General features: G+C 53.8%; 1 protein-coding gene across 4 annotated transcripts in view; it reads left to right on the forward strand.

Moving 5' to 3' along the window:
• The window catches only part of SSBP3 (single stranded DNA binding protein 3), a 163,559-nt gene that overhangs the window by 104,935 nt on the left and 33,109 nt on the right, over nucleotides 1-25,515 (forward strand). For all 4 annotated transcript variants that reach the window (XM_082678262.1, XM_082678263.1, XM_082678260.1 and 1 more), the window contains exon 5: nucleotides 9,719-9,808. In XM_082678262.1, the coding sequence (XP_082534388.1) occupies nucleotides 9,719-9,808 (90 nt within the window). The remainder of the gene's footprint in view (nucleotides 1-9,718; nucleotides 9,809-25,515) is intronic.

Genomic DNA, 25,515 nt, shown 5'->3' on the forward strand with positions numbered 1-25,515 from the left:
TCAGACTGTGCACCTTGTCCTGTCACAACAGAGGCTGAGCCGAGGGAAGGTGACTCTGTCCCTACTGAATCTGGCGCCAGCTGAGCAAAGTGTGGGTCCCCATCCTTGAAAGGTGCTCCAGGGGCCACACCTTTAACGATTTCTCTTAAACTTAAAAAGAGAAAGTTTCTAAAGTGGGTGGTTTTTTTGTTCTCTGCACACCTCAGTCCTGGCAGGATTAAGTTGTCGTTGGAACTGAGCATGTGTGCAGGCCCATGCCAGGGAATTTTCCACTTTGCAGAAGCAGCTGCCAGTGTTCTTGTTAAGGAGCTGTCACTGGCCACTATGACATGTTTGCAGTTGTAAGAGGCTCCTTTAAGACAGTGTGTGTGTGTGTGTGTGTGTGTGTGTGTGTGTGTGTGTGTGTGTGTGTGTGTGTGTGTGTGTGTGTGTGTGTGTGTGTGTGTGTGTGTGTTTTGCTAATGGTGTAAACCAGGGCCTGAAGCTCATCTCTCTTTAAGAAGAAAATCAGCGTTGTACAAACAGCGTGCTGTTGATCCACTCCTCACTGTTCATTTGCAGGGGGGACCTATAGCCCTTAATCTCCCTTGTCTCACGTGTACATGCCTAGGACCCGCGCCCTCTGCCACGCGGCCCAGCTGGGGAGGTGTTTGCACACGGGGGAGGGCACTCTGGCCGGCATCCACAGCATAACCAGGTATTAATTACACGGGGCTCCACCTCTCACACAAGCGATGCCCTCTGATCCAATTCCAAGAAGAAGCTGAGTGCTTCCTGAGATGGATGGGGAGGGGCCCGGTGGGCTCATGGCCGTGATCTTCTCAGCACAGAGAAGCCAGCTCCTCTTCCTCTTGGAAATGTTCCCACTGGGGTGCCTTTGTTTCATTTTTTTAAAAAGTAGAGGTTGCTTCTCAGAAGACCGGGTTCTGTCGAGCCGAGGACGTTGTCCTCTGATGGCCCTGACCCTTTCTGTGCCCTGGCCTGCCCCACGTTCATGGAATCATAAAAAACAAGTGTGCCTGTCTTCCATCTGGTGCTGTGTCGCTGGCTCAGGAGTTTGAGCCCCTTATCTGAAGAGTCATATTTAGGTTCCCCACACCCCTGCCCAGGGTAGAGACCCCCCCCTTAATAGACGATGATGAAGGGTTCAGAAAGGTAAAGTGAGGTGCCTGTGTACCCCGGCTGCTGGAGAATGGAGGGGCTGGGCCTAGAGCCTGGACCTCTCCCCCCCACCCCTTTGGGCAGCATCTTTAAGCGTCAGTTTCAAAACAGACCAGAGAAGCTGGAACATGGCTAAAAGGTCTGGGCTTGACTTCCAGTTCTGCCTGTTCCCGAGCTGAGTGACCTTGGACAAGTCCCTGAGCCTCTGTTTTCTCATCTGTAGTCCCTGCCCGGTTGTTGAGAGAATGGGGATGAGCTGCACCAAGGTTAGCTGGCGAGCTGGGTGGGCAGCCGGCCCCCCTTCCTTGGAAGAGCCTCTCTCTGGGGTGGGGGGGAGTGGGTAAGCCCCACGCCCACCCCGTCAACGAGATGGAGTGGAGCTCTGGGAGGGCGGAGGCCTGGCGGGATTTATGCTCTGAAGGAGAAGCTGTCAGAAGGCCTGGTTCCAGGGGAGGGCTAAGATGACAGCAGTAATCTCTCACCTCCCTATCACCTCCTGCATCTCCGAGGCTTGCCGTCCTTTAAGGCCCTGGCTTGAGTGCCACCTCTTCCGTAAAGCCTCCCTGATCCCCCTAATCCCCGCCTCTCGGCGTCTGCCCCTGGAGCACCTTCCCACGTCCCTCAGTTCTCTCCGGAGACTCATTTCATCCCTTAGACCTTAAGGGCAGAGCTGAGCCTCTGTCATCTCCCACCGCGGCAGGCACAGTGCATCCCTGACGGCCCAGGAGCCAGTGTCTGCTGAACGCATGGACATGTATAAAGCACTCGTAACCTTTTTAAACTCCCCACCTCCCTTGTTTCTCCTTCTCTTCCCAGGGTAATTTGCCTATTAGATCCAACAGACTCTTCACCGAGATCTTGCATTCCTACACACACGCGTGCACACACACACACACACACCCTTAGTGGAGGCCAGCTCAGTGGAATATTTGCCAGAAGGAGCAGAGTTAGAAGGCCAGTCTGCTTTGGGAAGAGAAAAACATGTGGATGATCTCAGATGTAGAGAATGCCTTGTGCTTACCTTATGTTTGTAATGATGCCTGTCGTTTCTTTTCATAAGCATCAAAAAGCACACAGAACTCTCCTTGAGAACTGCAGGGGTTGGTGGTAGAGTGAGGGGGGTGCATTATTTGGGTTTCTCAGGCCGAAATTGGAGGTGGAGGGACAGAGAGACTCAAGTTAGAACACTTAGGATAATGCACTTCTCTGGGCCTGTTTTCTTACCGGTAAACAGCAGTGACACCTTCCCAGGGGTGTTGAGGAGTAAATCGTACCCCCCTCCCTCTCCCCTGGTCTCTGGGATCAGGATAAAAAGGCGTTTGCTTCTCTCTGCCCTCTCTGCGTTCCTGCATCCATCCTCTCTGCTCAGGGGAGGCAGAAGTGAGATGGGGACTTAGGGGAAGAAGCTCTGGTGTCAGGACAGCCCTCACTTGGGCCTGATGGCCTGGCTGTGGGGCTTTTGTCACCCTTTCTCGGGTTGCTTGGCTGAGAGCTCGATGTGATGCCCACTTGGTTCGCTGTAGCAGCAGGACCTCAGCCGCCTCGCTTGGAGCTGAGCAGAGGCCCGGGGGCAGGAAGGCTAGCCCTAGTCACACAGCAGGTGGTTTGCAGCCTGAGCTGGAACCCTGATCCCAGGACCCTCTGTCCAGGGCTCTTTCCTCTCCTAACAATCCCCAGAAAACACCAGGCAGTGCTGGGTAACTTGGCTCTCCCCTTTTCAGAGGGGAGGCTGAGGCAGTCCCCGTGGCTCTGTTGTGGCCGAGTAGAGATGGAACCCAGATACTCTGGCCTGGAGTGCGCTTGTGCCCTGTCCCCGCTGAGCCACCCCGAGGTGGCGTGGCCCACTGCTTCCTGTGCTTTCTGTGGCTCAGAGCATCTACCTCTGGACCCAGGTCCATCCCTCGGCGACGGGAGAGACGCCCATTCCTTCATGCACGTGACGACCCCCTGGCTATTTGGAGGCAGGGACCCTGTCTTGCTCACTCCCGTGTGTCATCCGAACCTATTTTTAATGCCAGCTGGTTCTGTCTCTTCACGTAGCAACAGCTCTGTGTTTTCTCCAAGCTGCAGAATTAGAGCCTCTGTTCTCCAAACACATTCCCTTCTGTGGTCTGCACACAAAAGCAAGAGGCCTCTTCCTTACCTTCCCCTTTTGACCTTGCTTCTGTCCGTCTTGGCCTTTCCGTCTGGGTGATGAGATTCACTCCATTCCCTCAGCTACATCTTCAGTCGGTTGATACTGCTAAAATTCCCTCTAGGAAACTTGGCCCAGAGGGCCCCAGGTCACTCCAATATTTTGCACAGAATGCTGAAGCCTCTGTCTTGATGACACCTGTGTAAGCATCCCTCCTTCCCCAGGACACAAGCATCCCTCAAAGGGCCTCATTTCTCAGTGCAGGAGTGCCCCCGCCCCCGTGAGAGTCCTCCACTGCCCAGCTGCGAGCACACAGCCACACACCACACACCACGTGCCTCTGGTGTCCTGAGTGCTGGCCACGTGGCCTGTGTTGAGTTTCAGTCAAGGAAGCCTACACTTGGTGGTTTCACATGTGGGCCCCGTGCTGCTACATGCCTGAGTATTGGGGTGGGGCGAGGAGGGAGGGGATTTGCAGAACAAAGTTCCATTTTGCAGCCTTGTAAACCAGTCAGGAGGGGTTGGCCAACCTGGCAGGAGTCCCGCCGTTCACTCTGAGCATGTTTTTATTCAGTTTTCCAGGAGTTTCGTGTGCATAGAACTACTTTAAAAAGAGAATAAGAATGGGTGGGGGGATTCCCATGCTAGTTTGTGAGTGGGGCTAACTGGGGGTCTCGGGGTAAGGCTGGAAGGTAATATCTTGTAGGGAACATCCCCCAGGTCTCCCCTTCTTGAAGGAAGCATGAATGTTTGTCGCCTACCACAAGATACTACAAGATCTGAGGTGGGAGGCTCCTGGGAGCTTGTCACTTGGTCCCTCTGGACTGACCCTGTTGTTCCTTGAGCCGCAGGGGACTCCTTGCTACGGAGTGAGGAAAAGGCCCAGCACCACATCCAGGACTTGCCAACTCCATTCGTTTGTGGAGCCTTGGGTGCTCTGGTGGTGGTGGGTGGGTTGTCAGTGGTGCATTGGGATGCCTGGCACGGGGTAAGATGGGGTCAGGTGGGATTCTCAGAAGTCCTGGGCCTCTTCTGCTGGGAACTCTGCCCCGTTGCCTAGAGCAGCAAGTCCAGATTCCCTAGCACAGCTTTCAAGCCTCCTCCCAGTAGGTCAGATCCTGAGGCCCCAGGTTTGAGCCCTGCATCTCTACGGGGGGGAAGGGTGGGTGGGGGGAGAACGTGCTTATTCTGGGGCGCACCTCCAGGGGAGGTGTCTGGATCTCCCCTCACTATTGACAACCATATTTGGATGGCAGGGGAGGCCTATAGGTGGAGTGGCATGTGTGAAACCAGCTGATGTGTGTCTGGAGCACACAAACAGAGCTGAGGGGCTGCAGAGAACCCCTAAGCCCCGGTGGCTGTGTAACCACCCTGGGATCATAAAGAAACGCTACTCTTCAGGGAGAAAGTTGTAGGATGAGCCCTCCTTGGAAGTCTCCCTGGCTGTGAACAAAAATAAAATACTTTACAGGGAGGGGAATTCTCACAGCTTCAGGCAGATGTCTGAAGGCACCTCGGGCTTTCCAAGTGGACAGTATCCTGGAGGCTTGGAGGAGGCAGCTGGCTGGAGTGGTCCACACCGCTCGGTGCAAGGCCTGTTTTCTATTTAGAAAAGAATTTTAGTTAGTTTTTAAAAAATGCCTGAGTTACCAAACTGTGTGCCCTATTTGATTCTGCTTTTTTTATTTTAGTCCATGTATGCACGTATGCATATACGGGTAAAGATTGGTGAGGGGGCTCCTAGGGGGTGCGGTTGGTGCAGGGGAGAGCCCAAGTGTCATCAGCTGTTATCTGCAAACTTCGATAACAATAGGTTTCTAGGCGGTTTTTAAATTTTGACCTCTAAGTGTTCTATAACGAATGGAGAAGAGTTAAAATTCAGGGTCTTCCTGTTCATGCAGGAACTGCTGTTTCGAGTCCCTGCCCCGCCCTGGGTGTATGGACTGGGCTGGGGAGAGCACCTTGGAAGAAGAGCCCTAGAGGTCACCTTCTCCAATTCCACCATTCGACACGGTGGAAAGACTGAGGCCCAGAGAGAGAAGGGACTTGCCCACGGGCTCCCAGCCAGGACCCGAGCCCACGCAGGTGGTCTCTGGCTTCTGACTCCTTCCTCCCCTGCTCCAGCTGGGGAGTTCCATCCTGGGCACCTACCGCAGCCCCGATGTGTAGGCCTCAGTGAGTGTCATGGGGTTTCGGTTTGGGTTTTGTGTTTTTAGAGAAAACTCACATGAGACGCTTTGCTGAGTGCTTTAATGGAGTTCTAACTCCAAGTTGGAAACCACAGGGAGAGGCCAATTCCTAGCAATCCGGAAAGGCCTTGGCTTCAGATGGCCAGGTTTGAGCCGGTCTTTGACTAATAAAAAGTTGTAATCATTTATTGAACACCTGCTGTATGCCTCACATTGTGCTGGGTCTTAGAGATGGGTAAAACAGCCCCTGCTCTTGAGGAGTGGGGTGAGGGCAGTGTCATGTTGATGGATGTGTGTGTGGGGGGGTCCCTTGGATTGGGTTTTATGTGCAAGAATTATTTCTTAACCCTTTTGTCACCCTATAACACTGGTTGCTGCTTTCATTCTGTTCTTTGTCCTTTTCTGCTCCTTTGAAAGTTTTCCATTAGGAGCACATGTTCACTTCAAAATCAAAGAATAGCAGTGACTGTCATACTTCAGGACACAGAGTTAAGCATGGCAGAGCTACTTAATTTTGCAGCTGGAAGAGCCTTTAAAGGATATGGATAAGTTATCTCCTCAGCTTCCTGACGTTTGAGTCACCATTAACATGAGCTTCCTTTCATTGGAGGATAGCAAAAGTCCATCCTCCACCCAGATGTCAATGAATTATACTATCCATTTACTAGAACCATGGTTATTCCAGCCCTGATATTCAAAGGACCATGGGCTCACTCCTGATTTCGTAGGAAAATGAGATCTTGGCGTGAGGGAGCCTAGTAAGTCATGAGCCCAGGTTCAGGTTTTCATTTAAGAGGTTTTTAAAAAATTGGTAAGATATCTATATGTCATACCCTTAACATGTAAAGAGCTCTTATATATCACTAAGGAAAAAAGTCAAATAACTAAATAGCAAAGGACATGAATGATTTGCCATTTGTTTTACTAAATGGCCAGTGTAAACCGTTGCAAAAGGTTAGTGATCCAAAAGATAAGTCAAAAATACCAGAGATCAAAGAGATATGACTTTGTATCTACTAAGTTAGCAAACACGGATGCAATGCCCTGTTAATTAAATTGGTTGAATAATGATATTAGGCTCATTGAAAAATCATGTTTTCTTTGGCCATTTAATGAGAGGGGGACAAGTGCTTATGACATTATTTAACAAAATACAGTGACTAATTTTCTTTTTACTTTGCTATGTTTTATAATAGGCAAATGTTTTATATTAAACGTTAAATGCTAATTTGAAGAACTGAGTTGCTGAAGCTTTTCAGATCTTTCTTTAAAAACAAAGCATAGTTTCTGAGCTGAAGGCTGAGGAAGAGTAGATGTGAACTCCAAGGAGGACAGATAGAAAAAGGCCACCTTCAGCCTGCTCTCCATGTAGATATTTGTTTTCTTGTCTGTAAATTAGGGGTTCTTGTGTCTGCCTCAGAAGGCCGCCTGGGGGTTCAGGGAGAGATGGTGTGAAAATACCCTGCTCGTTTCTGAGCATCAGGCCAGATGGCCCCCGCCATCCACCCCGCCCAGGGTTGGGCCATCCACTCCATCCTTCTCACACTGTTGTCAGGAGCTCCATCTTCTTCATCCTCACCCTGAGAACAAGTCAGTGCCACATTTGCCGAATAAAACGTTTAGTCAGTGCAACAGAAGGTTTTGGTTTTCCCAGACGTATCGCCTACACTCACCCGCCTTTCTGATCATTGTTGTTGGTCCAGTCACCATGCTTGACTGGTGACTTCAACAAAGATGTGAATAACTGGAGAAAGATCACATCCTGGGAGGGTGCCTCTGTTTGAGAAAGGTGTCAGTTCTCCTCCAAATTTTTATATATATAAGAACTCTTTTGGTAGGAAGATGACTTTTATAAACAATAGGAAGTTTGGGGGGGTGTGAGTAAGTAAAAATAAACAAGAAAACTTCCACTAAAGAATTGAAGGAGATGATAAAATACATTGTAAAACTCTGATCATTAGAATAGACAGAATTAGGACAGAATTTTAAATATTATATATTTTTTATTTTTGGCTGCATTGGGTCTTCGTTGCTGCACACGGGCTTTCTCGAGTTGCGGCAAGTGGGGGCCACTCTTCATTGCAGTGCATGGGCTACTCATTGCGGTGGCTTCTCTTATTGCTGAGCACAGGCTCTAGGCGACGCGGGCTTCAGTATCTGTGGCACGTGGGCTTCAGTAGTTGTGGCACGCGGGCTCAGTAGTTGTGGCGCACGGGCTTAGTTGCTCCGCGGCATGTGGGATCTTCCCGGACCAGGACTCGAACTCGTGTCCCCTGCATTGGCAGGTGGATTCTTAACCACTGCGCCACCAGGGAAGTCCAGGACAGAATTTTTAAAGCTCAGAAACAGACCCATGCCTGTGTAAGAATTTTTGTCTCTGATTTCAAATGAGTGGGAAAAATTGTACTGAGCCAACTGACTGAGGAGTAAAATCCATATTCTTTACCAAAATAAGTTCCTGAAGGATTAGAGTTAAACGTAAAACCGATCTCTGAAAGAACTTGAAGAAAATATAAGAGGATGTTTACCTCACCCTATTTAAGAAAAAAAAAAACTTTTCTGCCTGTGCTGCTGGGGAGTAATCGTTGGCTGTAAATCATAAAAAGTTGCATTTTCACAGAACCACCAGCCACAAACAAACAATGCAGCTAATGGATAACCTGGCATATTCCCCCAGGCGACCCTCATACTGGATAGTCCTGGGGCAGGGGCTCGGCCTGGCTACGTGTGGCTTCTCCTCCAAGCTGAGGAGGTGGGAACGGGAAGACCTGATCCTGGTGTTTTGGGGTGTTCGTAACACATTACAGGATAGTTGGCAGAATCTCTTTACAGAGAGTGTTGCTTTTCTGTACGCCGAATCATTTTGAAAGGTTGGGCCGGAGTAGCCAGCCCCATCCCACCCTGTTTTTTACCTGGGGTCTGTTAAAACAGCCACTGTGGGCCTGCTGAATCCTCTTTGCTTCCACATTACCAGCTTTCCTGGCTTACAAAACACAGCCCATCCCGTTGCTTAATCCTCCCCAACCCTTATGAGCAGGCAGGACCACAGTGACACGAAACGAGTGCAGAAGGGCAGAGTGGCTTGCCATCGTCGTCCCTTGCTAGTACAGGCAACAGTGCTTGAACCCCAATGTATTGATTCCCAGGGCTGTCCGTTTTCTTGCTGCATGCAGTGTGTTTGGGGGATTCACATATTCCCTTATTCCCTTCCACCCAAGTTGAAAGTTAGGAGTTCTGGGTCCTGTTTTCTGGCTGAGGAGGGGACAAGAGAAGTGATTCCTTCAAGGTGTTGATGGCAGGCTGCGTTCGTTTCGTTTCCTGACCCCGAGGGGCTCGCTCTCATCCCAGAGAACCAGTCAGACCCCTGGGAGATGCTTGGTGATGCAGCTTCAGAGGCTCAGTCCTGGTGGGGTGTGGGAACCTTCAAGGCTGGAGGCGGGCTTCCTGCAGGAGGAGCCCCTGGGAGGTGTAGAGTCAGTGGGGAGGAGCAGGGCCCAGGTGGGCCAGTCAGGCCTGGGGCTTCCTGATCAGCCTCACCCTCCCATGTGAGCACAGGGCCAGGCACAGACATGCCGGCCACGTGAACAGGTGGGACACAGATTGTCTGGAAGGAGGCCAGGCTGGGAAGAGCAACGTCTGTTCACCCCGGGAGGCATTTGTTGAGGCAGATGTACCAGGTAAATGCCAGAATAGCAGCATTTAAAAGGAAAAGTAACGACAGTCTCCCCATCGTGTGGCCTACCTCATCTACAGCACCCAGGACCCAGACGGTGCCAAAAACGTGCCTGTCTGCCCCCACCCTCTCTGGGGACGTTTCCCAGCTGGGCTGTCTGTTTATTCATTACGTCGTGGGTTTTTATTGATCTTCTCCTCTGTACGACATGCCAGCCTCTTGGAGAGGGCACAGGCATTTAGGAAGCACCTCGCCTGCCCTGAAGGAGCTTCACAAAGCAGCCAAGGGGGAAGCCAGGGCATCCTTGGTTAATAACAGCTACTGTTGCTTGGCAGGGTGTGTGCGCACGTGGTGGGCATTGTCCTTCCATTTTAGAGATGAGGAAATGGAGGCTCAGAGAGTTCATCCCTCGCCCACTGAGTGACACACCTGGGAAGGTGGTGTTTGCGGGGGTGGGGAGTCTGTGGAGGACGTGGGTAGATGGCAGTGGGGTGGGGGTGGGAACTCCCCGTCTCTCGATGTGGGTGCAGCCTCTCACTTTCCACCTTCTCTTCCCCACAGAGCGCAGCCGCCGCCCCGAGCCCGGTGCTTGGCAACATTCCCCCCAACGATGGGATGCCGGGAGGCCCCATCCCGCCAGGTTTCTTTCAGGTACGTGCTGGGCCTCCGTCCTTTGCTCCTTTCACTCCAGGCCAGGCCCCGGGCAGGCGGGAGGGAGGGAGAGAGAGAGAAGTAAGTGGTAGCTCAGTTTGCCATGGTCTAAATACAGTTGCTTTATGCTGGTTCAGACCCTTCCCATCCCGTCCCTCTCTCCACCCCTTCCAAAAACCGAGGAGGGGAGAAAAGAAGGATGGAGAGCAGACACCCTCCTGCATGTGCTCTGTCACTTCTGCCGGAGTTTGTTTTCTTCACACCAGCTTCGCACTCACGACACAGCCCGCCCCTGGTCAGGGCGGTGGCAGTGGCGGGCTGCTTCCAAGTCCGTGTAGAGCTGTCTTTTAACAAAAGGCTTTTTTTTCCTTTTTTAAACAAGTAAACTGTTCTTTGTTTCTGTTTTGTTGCTGCTGTCGTTGTCATCGTTTACTTTGCCTGTCCAAACTACAAACCTTAGGCGTAATCTAAAAAAAAACAAAAAACCCACCATCCTGGCAGGTCTGGGAATCCTTTCCCTCTGGTTAACCACTTGATTTTTTCCAAGTGTGATCACAGACGGCGTCCCACAAGCATCTGTGCCCGTGCTCTGCCCGCCAAGGCAGGAGCAGCTCTCATGTGGGTTGAGAGCCTGGTCTTCTCTGAAAGACACCTTGTTGGGCTGTCTGGGTGCGGGGGTGTGGGGAGGTGGCTTTCTGATTTGCTGGGGTGGGTGCACCTGCCTCACCCTCACCCTGCCTCCTCCTACATCTCCGCTGTCCCCTCCGGGAACTCCTTGGATTTAAACCAGACTGAGACTGAGAAAGGCTGTCAGAGGGAGATCGGTGTCTGGGGCTGGAAGGAACTTTTATGATGAAGCTCTTGAGTGTGACATTCTTTCCAACCTGTCTCAGGCTGGGTTTGAGAATCTGCCTGAGTTCCTCACACCTTTTGAAAGGTTAGCTCCTCCAGATAAGAATAGGGAAAGAGCTGTTGTCTAGAAGAGAAGGCAGAGATTTCTCTGTGTAGCTCATGAATTCAAAACTGGGACCAGTGAGGCAAAGTCTGAGGAGCCTTTGGCTTGGTGACAGCCGGAATTTCGCGTCGTGTGCATCTCGCCGTGAGCCGTGGGCCGCAGGAGGCAGGGGCTCCCCTGGCACTGGAGGTATCTTAGCAAAAATGGGACAGGCACCTCTTGGGGATTTTAACGTGACCTCCTCCCAGGATGGGAGGTGACCTGGAAGACACTTCTGCTTTGCAAGGTCTCACATCATGGTTGATGTTAACTCCCAGGAGAGGAGGGTTAGGACATGCTACATACCAGGCAGGAAAGGGAATCAGTGAAATATGGGTGTTCTCCAACAGAAACAGCAGGTCGCCTACCAAGATGGCAGTGAGAGGAGTAAGAGGGATTTAGGGATGGAAACTCAAGACATTGGATGGCCATGCATGTGTCTATATGCATTCCTAGCATATGGTCCACACTGGGACCTTGTCCCGGGGATGGAAATGGGTGTATAGGCTTCAGGTTGGACCAGACCAGGCCTTGCCTCGGGTGAGGCTTGGGGTAAGGCCACAGACGTTGGGAAGAGGGGCCAGACTTCCAAGAGAGAGTGAGACGTTCAAAGCCTTGGAAACCCATGAACCCAAGAAAGACAGGAGCCTGACAGGCTTCTCCCTTTCCCCCAGAGGAGAAACCCAAGGGGCTACTGACTGAGAAGGCCATCCATGCCAAGGGGCAGCCGTCTTCCTGGCCACTGCAGACGGGTGTTCTGCGCCCAGCTGGTGGTCTTTCCCATGGTGTTCTCTCTGGTTGGGACTTCTTTCCCAGGCTCACATATCCTCACCAATGATGCCATGGTTGCCCTTCATACAGTGCGGATGTGGCTCTCCTGCCTAGTGGGCAGAGCTCACCCAGGTACCAGGCTCCACCTGTGTGCATCCCTCTTGAGGCTGCTTGCTGGCATCTGGGTGCCCAGTGCAGGCCACTGTGGCAGGAGAGGTGGACAACAGCCAGCTGTATTTTTTTTAAATAGGCCGTCGTCGTCTTCTTTGGCCTGAGTCTGGGGCAAGGAGAGGTCTGCCTGATATGTGGGCAGGTCCCAACTTCCTGCTTTGGTACAATTGTCCATGGTTAAGGCCTAATTCCAGACATACTTCTTCGGCCCTCCCATGTGACGTTCAGGGGTGTGTGGTCAGAAAGCCCAGACTGATTCCTGTCCTTATTTAGCCACTACCAGCTACCATCAAACAGAGGTAACTTTCGGATCCACCCCCTTTTTTTTTTTTCTTTTTTAAATATTTATTTGGCTGTGTCGGGTCTCAGTTGCAGCACGTGGGATCTTCATTGCAGCATGCAGGATCTTCCGTTGCGGCGTGCGGGCTCATCGCTGTGGGGCGTGGGCTTCTCTAGTTGTGGTGTGCGGGCTCCAGAGCATGTGGGCTCAGTGGTTGCGGCACTCACAGGCTCTCTAGCTGTGGCGCACAGGCTCAGTAGTTGTGGCGCACGGGCTTAGTTGCCCTGCGGCATGTGGGTTCTTAGTTCCCTGACCAGGGATCAAACCTGCATCCCCTGCATTAGAAGGCAGATTCTTAACCACTGGACCACCAGGGGAGTTCCTGGACCCACCCTCTTGACTTGAGGTCTTCTCTGATCCCCAGGCAGGGTGAACCATCAAGAGCTTCCTGGATCATTGAGCCAGGGGGCTGTGTCCCAGCCTCTCTGCTTCCTGGGTGACTTTGGCTAGACCCCTACCCCTACTCCCACCCCAAGGGGCATCATTTCTCCATCAGTCAGATGAAGGTGGACGAGGTCCTTCCCTAGTCAGGGTGCTGAACTGGTCAGGCTGGGTCACTGTTGCGGGGAAAGGATATCTCTCTGGAAGGAGGTAGTGGCTGCCCATTTCCGGAGCAGGCCGTCTCCCAGCAGGAGTATTAGCTATTGATTGCCGGCCCTGACCCTCGCGCACCTTGCAGGCAGCCACTCTGATATTAGGAGGGAAGTAGAGATGGTATCGAGGGTTTTATCTCCTGCCAACAATTGCACTTCTTCCCCTGCTTGGTCACGGCCTGGCAGGCAGCCCTGCTGCAGGAGGGGCTTTGCACCAAGGAGCCAGCCTGGCTTGGCTGATCCAGCTTTGGCCAAACCCTGTCCCAAGGTGGCCAGCCCGGTTTTCTGGTCAGGATTCCAACCCTAGTTGGTGCTAAATTTAGTTGAGGACTCCAAGGTGGGTGTGAGGGACCAGCTTTTCACCCCCACTCCTGGCCCCTTAGAAAGCAACACAGAGGACTTACTGCCTCAGTCCTCTGACTGCCAGGCTGCAAGGCTCCACTTGGGGTCAGAAGGTTTGGCCATCTTCACATTAGGTCCCATCTGTTTGCTCTTCCTTATTCGGTGTTGGGGTTTCCGAGGCGGACAGTGCCCGTGGTCCTGTGGCATGAGATGTGTTTGGTAGCAAGCTGAGGGCCGACGGGGAGATGTTTTGGGACCTGACCTGGCCACACCTCACTATTGGGGAATATTGTGGGGTTCTACGGGTCATGGGAGACCGTAGCAAGGACATTCTAATTCTTTGTGTTCCTTACAAAAAGACCGCCTCAATCTTGGCATCCCAGCACCTGGTGTGCACTGGGGACCCAGGAAATGTTTGAACTGAGTTTGTGTTGCTCGTGTTACTAGGAGTGGAGCCCAACCGGCCCCCAAGCTCTAGGTCCAGCATTCTGACCAGGCTAGGCGGGTCCAGGGGTGGTGGTGTGGAGAGTGGGGAAGGACTTGGAGTTCTGGAGCCCGAGGACACGTGTTGTAGCCCCCTGCTTGTCCATGTGCTTGCTGAGTGACTTTGGGCAAGTTGCTCCCCATCTCTGGGCCCCAGTTTCTTCAGCAGTAGACAAAGCAGGGTGGACCAGATGGTCTCTGAGGGCCCTTCCCACTTGGATTTTCTGCTTTGGATCCAGATGGATTTTACATAATCAAGCAGTGGCATTTTTTTTTCACGCAGCTGAAGTCAGTTGGGCTGCACATCTGGCAAACTCAGCTTGGCTTTGGCCAGGCCTGCTGGTCTGGGTGGGTCCCCAGCTCCTTGGCCCTAAGGTGGTTTGAAGGGAGGCACCATCCAATGAGGATTTCTAGGTCCAGAGCTGGAGAACTGCAGGAGGGCAGGGGGTCACGGAGAAGGGAGCATTGGGTACAGGCTGTTTTTGTTCTTGTTTTGTTTTAAATTCCAATAATTGTTTTCAGTTATGAAGTGTTTTTGGACATGCAGCCTGCTTTCATTCTGATCACAGCGTTTCTGCAGAGGAGGCATGGCTGATTGGGAAAGTGAGACTCAGAAAGGTGAATGACCTGCCCAAAGTTATCAACCGAGGGCTGGAATCAGAGCCTAAACCCAGGTTCCTGGTTCCTGATTCTCGTGTTCTTCCACAGCAGTCAGGGTCCTAATGTAGGTACATGTCTGATTGTCTAAGAGACGAAGAGAGAATAGAGCACAAGAGAAAAGGGGGGAAAAATAATGGAAGGAGAAGGAGAAACTCTAGCCATCTTCTCTCAAAAGGAGCCAATGTTTCCATTCAGATGCCAGCAGAAGTCATAGGTCTACAGACTGTGCCTTCTCTGGAAAAGGCAGCCCTGGGGGACCCAGCTCCCTTTGCCAAGCCCAGCCCCTCCTGCTCTGAACATGCCTAGAGACTTTCCGCCACGGTGGGGGACATGTAGGGCTTGACATGTCCCCTGTTCCAGTGAGTCCTCATCTCTGCTGGGCCAGCCCACCCCCCGTTGAAGGAGGTTGAGGTCTGTCCCAGAGAACCCCTCCCCGTCACTTACAGGGGGAGAGAGGAGAAGAAACAAATGATGTGTATAGCCCAGGAAGCAGAGAAATGATCCAGAAATAAGAGGGAGGGAGGTACACATGACCTTGGTCCTTTGCTGTTGAGATTATAGGGTACACTTCTCTGCTTATCTCGCACTGGAGTAGCTGGGGTTTCTCTGGGAGAGAAGCAGCCTCAGGAGGGCTCTGATGACTGACTTGAAGTATCTGAAGTTCTGCCATGTAGAAGATATTCAGCCCTGCCTCTGTGAGGTCAGCCCCGTAGATCGCAGATCCTTCTGAGAAAAGGAGAGGGAGACCACTTGAAGTCTTTGTAGGGAAGACATTTCTACCACCTGCTCATTTAATGATGAAGTAGTGAGCTCCTTGACACTGGTGGTAACCAAGCAGAGACTAGATGCCCAGCAGAGATCCTTGAGGACTGTGAGCCTTGGGGTGGGGTGATGTGTTTCCAGGGAAGATCAAAGCCCAGCAGATGAGAACATGCCGGCAGCAGCAGCTCGGGCAGTTCGCAAGAGCTGGGCCGTTTCCTGCCTTCCTGTCCAGCGGGAAGCAGGCAGCAGCAGAGTGAGCTGACGTTCTTCCTGCCAGAAAGCTGCTGCAACAGGAAGGACTACTCTGTGCTGATGAGGGCAAGTCTGGGACTAGGGGAGACTTGGGAAGAATTAAACCACCTTGTTTTTGTGGCTTTCAAAGCCTGCTACTAGGGAGGACTTGATGGGTGAGGGCCCAGATCCCCACTGGACAGCTGGTGAATCTGAGGCTAGAACCATGTGAGGCCTGGCCCCGGCTTCTTGTTAGCTCATCGGCCAGACATGGTCTCTTAAGGGCTCAGCGACCTCCCAGCCACCCAGCCGTGCTGAGCACTGCAGTCTAAGGAGGCAGCCAGGGACCCTGCCCTCAGTGGCTCATACAGACTGTCTGGTGAAGGAGGCAGGGGTGATTACACAGAGGAGCCAGTGTGCCTGGGCGTGGATGTGAAAGGGTAAGTTTGGGATGGCAGGAGGTCCAGACAGACACACAAAGGACTTGAACTTAAAGACAGAGGGGCGCCGTGGAAGGTCCCTAAGAAGGGGAGTGACATGGTCCCAGGAAGAGCACCAGTGGCCTAGAGGGACTGGGCTCATGGCAGGATGGCCAGCATGGAGGTGTGAAGCCCAGGCTGTGGTCCCCATGGGAGGTGGCCAGGCCTGAGCTGGAGTGGTGACTGAGTGCGATGGCTGGTGCCCCCTGCCCTCGACGGGTGACCCCTCGCTGGATGTTTTAGCTGGGGCGGGGGGCGTGGGGAGCAGGGCCAGGAGGAGGCCTGCTTTGGCCTGAGGTGTGGGGTAGGGCAGAGCAGGAGGCAGGTGTGGGGCTGAGAGTCAGCCTCTTGCCGAGTGTCCGGTACCTCCTACCCTGTTGGAGCCTTCCCTCTGCAGGGGACAAGACCCCGTATGTGGTCCCGTGGCTGCCCAGGCTAGCCCTTCCTGGCCTCCCCAGCCGTGCTCGCAGGTCCTAAAGTGGAACTGGCCGAAGCCCTCTCATAGTTGCTGGTGGAGCACCCTCCAGGTCAGCGAAGGCGCCCCGTCTGTGATCTCATTTGCCTGTCAGGTAGGCCTGAGAGCTGCTAGCATCCCACTGTCTGGGTGAGGAAAGCGAGGCTCAGCTTGGCCAGAGTGCTGCTCAGGGAAGAGAGGCCTGGGCGGGGTGGTGGGGTTCGGAGCTTCTTGAGGAACTCCCTGTCTGCTGGGGAGCAGATTCCTCCCCTTTCTGGGCCGGCTCTCTGACCCCAGCCCCTTGCCCTGTCTGCTTCCCTGTGGGCGGAGGGGATCTGATAGGTGCACCGGTCCATGGGAGCGGACAGAGGAGCTGTGTCCCGGGTGAGCAGGCGGGGTCCTCCGGGGGACAGAAGCACCCCCTCGTCCCCGCCCCTCGCCCTGCTGTCTGCCTCCAGACTGACAGAAGGCAGGGTCACCCCCGCTGAGAAGGATTAGAGCAGAGGCGGGGCGCCGCAAACGCTGGGCCCTGGGCCACGGCTGGAGGTGGGAGCGCTTGTTGTTCCCACCCCGAGCCCCCGCCTCTTCCAAACTGACTTGCTGCCTGCAACAGCGGAACCCCCCCCCCCCGCCCCTCCCGTTACTGAGATGAAGCCAGGGGCAGCCTTTAAGCCTGAAGACCCCTACCCTGGGAGGTGGACGCCTGCTTTGAGTCCAGCCCCGCTGTTGCCAAACTGCTGTGTGTCCTTGGGGGGCCACCCTCCCCTGTCTGGACCTTAGTTTGCTCATCACTCTAACGAGGGGTGCCCAAGAGGCCTTTATGAACCCCTGCCACTCTGAAGTGTTGTGCACCGGGCTGTTCCTCCCTTCCCTGCCGTGGACCCACGGCAGACGTTGCCCCACGTTCACCCGGCCTGTGCGGAAAGGCCAGGGCAGGAGAGAGGGGGAAAAAAGACTTTCTTTCTTGCCAACACTACCTCCACAAAGGTCAGTCTGTGCTCCCGCCCCGCCCGGCAACCAGCCTGGTGCCTAACGTCTGCCCAGCGGCAGATGACCGGCCGGGGCTCCTAGCAACCGTGGACAAAAGGTTACTCCTGACGTGCCAGGCTGCCTCGCCCCCTTGCCCTTCCTCCTAAAAAGGGGGAAAAAAAGTTGCCGCCGTGACCGATGCTTGTGCCTGAGTGCACGCGTGGGCATGTTTGCGTCTGCACACGCAGGCCGCCTCCCCCTCCCCAAAATGTGAACTCCACTCTCGCTGATGAAATGGAAAGTTGAACATAAATCAGTGTCTGCCACCCTGTTAGCTATGCATCAGCAGTCAGTGCCTGGGAGGTTTGCTCAGTAACAAAGCACCCGGCGGCTCCTCAGGCCTCGACCGCCCCCTGTCGTGGAGCCAGCCCCACACCCGGGATCGCGTGGGCTGCAGCCAGCCCTGCTGCCTGCCCCTGCTGCCCCAGAGCTGTCCTGACTCCAATCCCTCTCCAGGGAGAGGCAGGGGAGAGGCTCCGGAGGGACCCTCAGACGTGGGAGGCCCGGGGGCTGTGCTCAGCTGCTGCTTCTCCCGCCCCGGGAGACCCCCGGGGCCACGACCCGCCCCCCCCCCCCCCCGGGCCTCTTCTCTTGAGCTCTAAACCGACGCCCGAATCTCTGACTTCTGTGGATCTGATGCCTGAGGATTGGTGTCAGCAGCACCTTCACCTCTGGTTTGTTAAGAGCTTGGGCTGGTTTATCCTTCTCCCCTTTGGACCTGGGTTTCTCTTAGAATTGCACTTCTCCCCCCGTGCTGGAGAGCTGCTCTGCCATGGGTGCCTCCGTTCCCCCAGAAGAGTTCCCCACCTCTCACAGGTGGGGGGCAGGGGGTGGGGTAGACCTTCCTCAGCTCTTGCTTCCTTCTCCACAAATCATGCTGAGGGTATTTTTCTTTTAAAAAAAAAAAAAATCAAGTTTCTCAGCCCTGTAGCAGAAGAGGTTTGAGGAAGGGAATTCCAGCGGAATCCTGGAATTAACACACCTTGGCATGACGTGGATTGAGATAGACCCCCTGAATGAGATCGTGCTGCCCTGAAAGGAAAGTGCCCTTTGAGGAGTCTGGGCTGGGCCCAGGGCCTTGGGCCCAGACCGGGTGGTCAGAGGGCTTTCTCTCATCTTGCGGAGGTGCTCTTCTAAGAGCTGGGGACATAGCAGGAGACCCATAGTGTGGATTTGGGGTTCATGTCCTGTTTCTGCCTAGATTAACTCCCCAGCTGACCTTTCCCTGACAAGCTCCTTCCCTTAAACGAAGGCCTTGGAATCAGTGATGCCCCTGGCCTAGGCCCACCTCTGGGTTCCAGGAAGCCCCATCTCTTGCTAAGACCAAAAGGGTGGGATTAGACTTTTTTAAGAGCACGGGTGGGGCCATGGCTTTCATGAAGTGTCTCTTCGTGCTGGGCTCTCTAAGGGGCTCCCTGACCCTGGGGACACCACTTCAGCTGTGTCTGCAGTGGAGGGGAGCAGAGGGCACCCAGCTGCAGGAGAGGCCTGGCCAAAGAGGGTTGTCAATGCTCAGTGGCTGTGAGCAGGGGCTTTGGAGCAAGACAGCCCACTGCCGCTCCTGGTGACGTGTTCTGGGCGGGTTATCCGAGCTCTCTAGGCACTGATCTCCTCGGCTGTGCTGGGAAGCAGTCGTTTGGCACATTGCAGTGCTTCCTTTTCAGAGCACTGGTGAGGACTGACTATACACTCATGTTCAGTGATGGTTTATTACTGCCGTGGAAACGTGACCCAGTGTTGACCAACGGTCAGAAGCCCAGCGGCTGGGCCCCTGGAGCTTCCACGTGCCTGTTAGTTCATCTGCCCCCTGTGTGTCCCATCCCTCCCTCACCCTCTCTAAACGTGCTTCCTGACAGCCCTGGGGTCATGCAGCCTGGGTTGGCACGTTGGTTGCCTTGGGAAAGTCCATTAAACTCTGTGAACCTCAGCTGCTTCACCTGACAGGTTGGGGTGAAGATATACCCACTATCTCTTGGGGCGGATATGAGGACACCACGAGATGATGCCTGTGAAGCCCTGCCTGGCGCGGGTAAACACTCTGGCTCTCCTGTGTTGTGGATACAGGCAGGGGTGTCCTGGGCTGTTCTTTTCTGCGAGCTAGAGGCCAGGATGGAGGTAGGTCTTCAGCTCAACCAGGAGCAAGGGTCGCCGTGAGTTTTCTTCTTTTTCCATAAGGAATCTCGGGCTCAGTACAGCCTTGGTGGCAGTGAAGTGTGGCAGAGGTTCGGGGTATTCTCGAGATTGATTGGCTTTTTAGTGCTTAACCCTTCGGTTAGACTGACGTTTCTGGCACCTGCTAAGCACCGGGTCTTATTTGGTCCCCTAACGTGTCACCTTCCTTGGCCCTGCCACCTTGACTCCTTGTCCCTGGTCCACCGACAGGAGCTGACAGGGGAGGTGGAAGCAGGAAAGCAGGTTGTATGTCCAAAAGCCTCTGGCCCTGTTCCTGCCAAGCTCATCAGGGTGAGCTTGCTATTGTGAGTTACTGTCAGCTCTTCGCCCAGGGGGCTGGGTCTTTGCTTCTGCCGTTGTCCCTCGGTACCCACGGGGAGATTGGTCCCAGTACCCCTCGCCGATACCAAAGTCTGTGGATGCTCAAGTCCCTTATATCAAATGGCGAAGTGCAGTCTGTCTCCCTGTCGTCGGGTTCTGCCGCCGTGGATGTGGGGGGATGACTACTCCTGAGTTCTGTCACTAGTGACTCACCTGGGTATCACTGGAGTTTCAGTTTCCTCACCTGTGAAACAGGAACAACTCTACCTGCTTCACCAGCTCTGAGTTTGGGAATGTGTTCAGAATGAAAGGCAGATCAGGTGTCTTCACAAGGGCTTCTTCCCAGGGGCTGGTTTCTGGGCATCCGTTCCACATACATCCAGGAGGGACAGCTCTCCGCCTGGCCCTGCTCGGCTCCCAGGGCTGGGAGGCAAGGCAGTCCCTGGCGCCAGGTGTTCCTGGTCTGCGTGGCAGACTCCAGCCTGGGCTCTCTGTAGGTCAGTGGAGTGGCTCATCCCCTCCGTCAAGTGGTCTTCTTCTTGTCAGTGGTATCCCTTCGTTAAAAGAATAAAGTCCAGGCTCTTTTTACGACATCCAGACCTCTTTGTGATCTAGCCCCTGCTACCCTCACCCTGTTGTTGAACCAGCTCTTGGTTCCTGGGACAAGGGCCAGAGCTTTTGCTCTCAGACCCAGCCCTGCCCCGCCCAGCACGTCTGCAGGGCCTCTTCTGCAGATTGCAGAATTCTCCCCTCCCCTCCTTGAAGCCTCTTCAATCTCGAGTCATTTTTATTCAAGAAGACTTTGACAAAGTCTTGTCCCATCCATGCCTCAAGGTAAAAAAATGTACACCCAAAATGTGAATCTGATTAAGTGCCCCTTCGTCAGATCAATTATAATATCTAACTCCGAGAGACTTATTCTGGAGTTATGGAAAGGGTCTAAGAGTTTGGAGACTTGCAGTCTGTTCTGGGGCGGTGCCTTTATCTTTCTGGGCCTCAGTCTGCCCATCAGAAGAATGTAACGTTAGAAGGAGTAGACATGGGAGGTGCAGTGGTAAACAGAAGCAGCCCAGGCCCTGTCCTCTGGGGGCATCAAGGGCTTTGGGGGGCACTTCAGGGGCCAGATGACTTTTGTGGAGTTGGCTGAAGAGCACCCCACATCAGGTGGGGTTGGTGAGGGCCGTGAGTCCAGCCTGAGACTAGCTCAGATTTGGACAGGTTACATGTTAGTGGGCAAGGGGGCAGCTCCCTGGGAGTGGGGTAATAGGAAGGTCTAGTCAGGGAAAGGGGGCTTCCTGAAGGATTCTTTGGGGCGGAGAGGATCTGAGCACAGCTCTGTGTATCGGCAGCTGCCCTGTGGTGAGGGCTGGTCCCCAGCACTGGACGAAGTACTGGACGCTCGGTATCTGTGGCTGTCTGTGGGGAGGTGGGGTGGCCTGTTTTACGGGTGAGGTTGGGGAGTTTGGGAGGGGACTGCAGACGTGCCCCTGGCCCATGAATCCCGAGCTCTTCCACATGGCTGCCCCTCGTGTTGCCACTGAGGTGCTCCAGGTTTCAAAGCCCACTGCCTGGGTGACAGTGGGCGGGCTTCCTCAGCCCGTCTCTCCCCAGTGTCCTGGTTCTTTCCCTCACCCCATCCTGTTGCTTCTCCTTAGCCAAGGAAGGAAGACAAGACCTTGGGCCATTCCCCAAGCTTCTCAGGGGAGAAGAGGCACGAGAAACCACCCAGTCATCCTGGAAGCCACAAAACTAAAGGGGAAACCTTGGCCAACTTTCCTGTTTTCCTTCTCAGCCCTCTTCTGCCCAGTGGACAGTTGGGGTTGAATTCTAGCATCTGGATTTATAGCTTCCACAGCCTTGGTCTCCCTGTCCTAGTTGGTAGGACGAATCTGTACTTTTTGGATCGTCTGTCTGGGCATAAGGGGGTAGGGCAGGAAGGCTGTGTGCACGCATGTGCCCAGAGAGCTTAAAGTCGAGCAGGAATTATCTGGGTGGACGAGGCAGTGCCTTTTTAGCATGCACCTCGCCTTCACTGCGCTGCCGTGATGAACAGTGGAGCCTTAGTGTTGGCAAGAGGTGGCGTGGAGGCTGGCGGGCAGGAGTGGGATGCGTCTTTGCAGCCCTGTCCACTTTCAGAGCAAAAGGCAGTCTTTTGTTGGGGGCTGGGGGGGAGATTTGGTTCTCTTGGCAAGGTAGGCGTGTCCTCCCTGTGTTCTGCGGGATTGGCATGGCTCTGGATCCTGGGTGTGTCTCTGCCTCTCCCACTTACCCACAGAGCAGGTCTCTACTGCAACCAGTAGACGTCTGGGAGGAGAGAGTGTGCTATCCGGATGTCGGCCAGAAACCCACATGGCTGGGACTGGGTCTCGGAAACCCTCGCCAACATTAAAGAGGGCTGGCTGTTTAGGGCTGTAGTGTGGCTTAGTGGCGGAGCAGGTACACACTCCATGTGTAGTTAGCAAGAGATGGGAATTAGCACCCCAGTTGTGAACTCACTGTTTTCCAGTGGCCACAGGTCTTTATTTCTAACTCGAGGAAGGGCACAGAAACATCTTTGGAAAGGAGTGGGATGGATGTGTGCTTCCCAAGACATAGGTCTGATCACCACTCCCTTGCACGAGCTCCCAAAGGTGAATGACCCCACTCCTCAGCCTGAAGGTCCCAGCCCCAGGGTCACCATCTTGTGCATGAGGCCCCCCCCAGCACCACGCCCACTCTTGCCTCTGCCACACAGATGCCAGTCTCAGCCCAGAAGCCCCTTTCATTTCTGCTCTGCCAGAGGACGCCTGTTCATCCTTCCATGCCCTGCCTACGCAATGTGATGGTTCTGTAATCGCACACCTGGTACCTGCCTCTGTTGGAATGCTGCTGCGATCACAGTTACACCTTGCTCTCTCCACACTGCCTGGGACTCTCTCAGGGAAGGCCAGAGTACTGCTTATTTTTGTGTCTCCAGCGCGTAGCGCACACTCAGCCCAGGGTGCTGGGACCCAGTGGCTGGGTGCACTGCCAGGTGGACGTGGGTTCTGCTCATAAGTTCTGCGTATTAATGCTTTTTCCTGTGTCCCTGGAAAGAGTGCTGAGTTCTGTGGACACAGGTACATACAAAGAATCTTCAGCAGGGAGGCCTCAAGGGTTTAGCAGCAGCAGCTGGAAGCAGAGTCGCCTCTCCTTGCCCCTCCCCCACCCCAAGCACAGCCTTTCAAGGTAGATAGAACCCTTTCCTGAGGTAACCCTAGAGAATTCTTCTGAATTCACTGCATAGGCGAGGGTCAAACAGCACGAACCTGCTGAAAGAATTCAGGGTTGGAATCAAGTCCCCAGAATGTTTCGTGCTGGTGAGCGAGGGAAGAGTGTGTTCCCCAGCATTGTGGCAAGAATGAACGCAGGGAAGATGGTTAGCAAGGAGATGCTCTGGGACCAAACAGCTGGTCATGAATGCTGGTTATTGTGTTATAGTAGTGAAAGATCATCTTGTTTAAGACCAATGGCCCAGAAAACCGGGGCTCAGAGATTGGTCACATGGCATGTTGGTGGGGGAACCAGAACTCAGGTTTGCTGACCCCGGATCCGGGCACTTATTCTCTTGTCGTCAGTGGCATAGATCCTGGCTCTGGTAAATAACGCTGTGTCGCTGGACTTCAGTGTTCTCCTTTGTAAAAGGGGTTAATTTTTGCTTCATTTATCTTATTAAAGAGATGTGAGGTTAAAATCAGAAAGTAGATCTAGCACTGTTTTGCTTTTCCTTGAGAATTTAAAAAGACTCCAGTTTTTTCCCTCTTCAGTCTTGAAAACCATTACTAAGCTCAAGGGTCAGCAAACTTTTTCTGTGAAGGGCTGGATAGTAAATATTTCAGGCTTTGTGGGCCATCTGATCTCTGTCACAACTGCTCAACTGTACTGATAACAGCGTGAAAGCAGTCTCAGACGGTACACAAATGAGCGTAGCTGTGTTCCAATAAAACTTTATTTACAAAAGCAGGTGACAGGCCAGATTTGGCCCTGAGCCATAGGTTGCCGGTTTTTCCTGTAGCTCAGCCACAGTGGTGGCCATGCTCTTGGGATCCTCGTGCGGCTGCTGACCCCAGCCTCCACTCTGGGTGTGGTGCAGGGCGCCAAGCCAGGACTTGGGACCAGTGAGCCCACGTCCCTGGGGCTTGGCTTTCCCGTCTGTGCGCGGGGCTGGGGCAGACTCAGGGAGCAGCATTGGGGGGGACTGTGGTTAGGTCTTGGACGCCGCCTGTACTTTCATTTGCCATGTTTCCTCCCTTTGTTTTGAAAACCGTCGCCTGCTGATTCTGCGTCTCTGTCTCCATGGGACCTCTTGAGTAAAACATGATCTGAGTGCCTCCTGCGGTGTGTCCTGGCGGCCCGTCCCGGGAAGCCAGATTCACAAGCGCACAGACCTCTCGCCCTCGCCACCTGCCCAGCACTGTCCTGGCTCCTCGGAGAGGCACGGGGAGGAGGGAGGTCAGCTGGGGGCTTTGCTCAGCCGGAAATTAATGAGTCTTTTGCTGATCCTTGCACATAGTGGACCCCGGTGGCTTTGAGGATTCCTGAGGTTATGCCGAGGTGACTCCAAGGGAGACACGTCGTATACTGTTGCTTCTCTCACTGACAACTTCCCCACCATCCCAGGAAGATGGGCCACCACCACTTGTCAGACCTACCTTACCTGGTGCCCACGGAGGGCCGTGATTGCTGTGGGCTCATCTCCCAGAGGCCGGCAGCCCCCTGACTGTGAGCTCTCAGGGCTGTGCTGCAGCCTGGCCATAGCTCCACGGTTGGGTGTGGTCCAGCTCAGCCCCCTGTAGCCTTGAGTTGGTAACTTTAGCTCTGTCTCCAGCCTCTACTGCCCACGTACACACGTAAAGATGCCTCTTCCCCAGAGGGGACAGATAGAAGCAGGATAGGAAGGCAACTGTCCGAGTCCCTGACAAGTTTGTTCCCATGGATCGAAATGGAGAAATAACTTTTTCTGAGATGAGCTGTATGTCAGCAGCTCCTTGACCCCGCCAGGTGGTCAGCCTCCTGCCACAGGGAGGCTATGGGTGGAGGCACATCGTGCTGACAGATTTGGGATGTCAGTGGCACACGGGCACACCTTGGCCCTCTCCCCAGAATGGGCTTATGGCATTTCCTGTCAGCATTCCTGTCCAAGGAGCAAATTGGATTGTCTGTTGCATGCCTGTTGCCATGTGTATAATTAATGTAATTTTATATTCACTCAGTTACAGTAACACGCCCAACGGGCGGATTGCACAGGTCACCAGTAATGCGGGTCATCCGTTTCCTGCTGCCAGTTGATGAAACCCACCCCTGCATTCTTGCCAGACCACTGGCCAGTATCCCCAGGAGTCGGGGGCTGGGGGGAACAGGGATGTGTGGAGCGTTTTGTTTCTTAGCAACCTAAAACTTCAAGTCCCCTTTCCCCAAAGGCCTTCTGACTAAAGGCAGATTTGGCCTTGATGGTAATGACGGGGTGTTCAGCTGTTCCCAGAGCACTCTCACAGCTTTTCTGCAAGGAGAGTGTCACCTGGATTCTTCGCTCCTTACAGAGGAGCAGCCCCATGCCCGGGGCTGTCAGGCAGGACTCCAGCCCCAGTGCCATGGGCTCTAACAGCCGAGTTCTCCCCACTGGCCCACCTCTGCACCCAGAAAACCTGGGACTCAGTCTCATCTCTGTTTCTCTTGAGAGTCCATGATGTCCAGGCAGGTTGAAGGCAGCTTTGGGGAATATGGGATGGCATTTGGCGAAGGAGCCGTGAGTTTTGGAAATACTAAACTTAGCATATAGCTTTTATTACCTTTCTCCTTTAAAAAAAAAAAAAAATAAATAAATACAGATTTTCTTTTTTATTTGGTTTTTAATTTTACGGCACTGTCCTCCCTCACTCCCAAGAGT

Source organism: Grampus griseus (genome assembly GCF_964374135.1).
Source record: "Grampus griseus genome assembly, chromosome: 1".
Taxonomy (NCBI): Eukaryota; Metazoa; Chordata; class Mammalia; order Artiodactyla; family Delphinidae; genus Grampus; species Grampus griseus.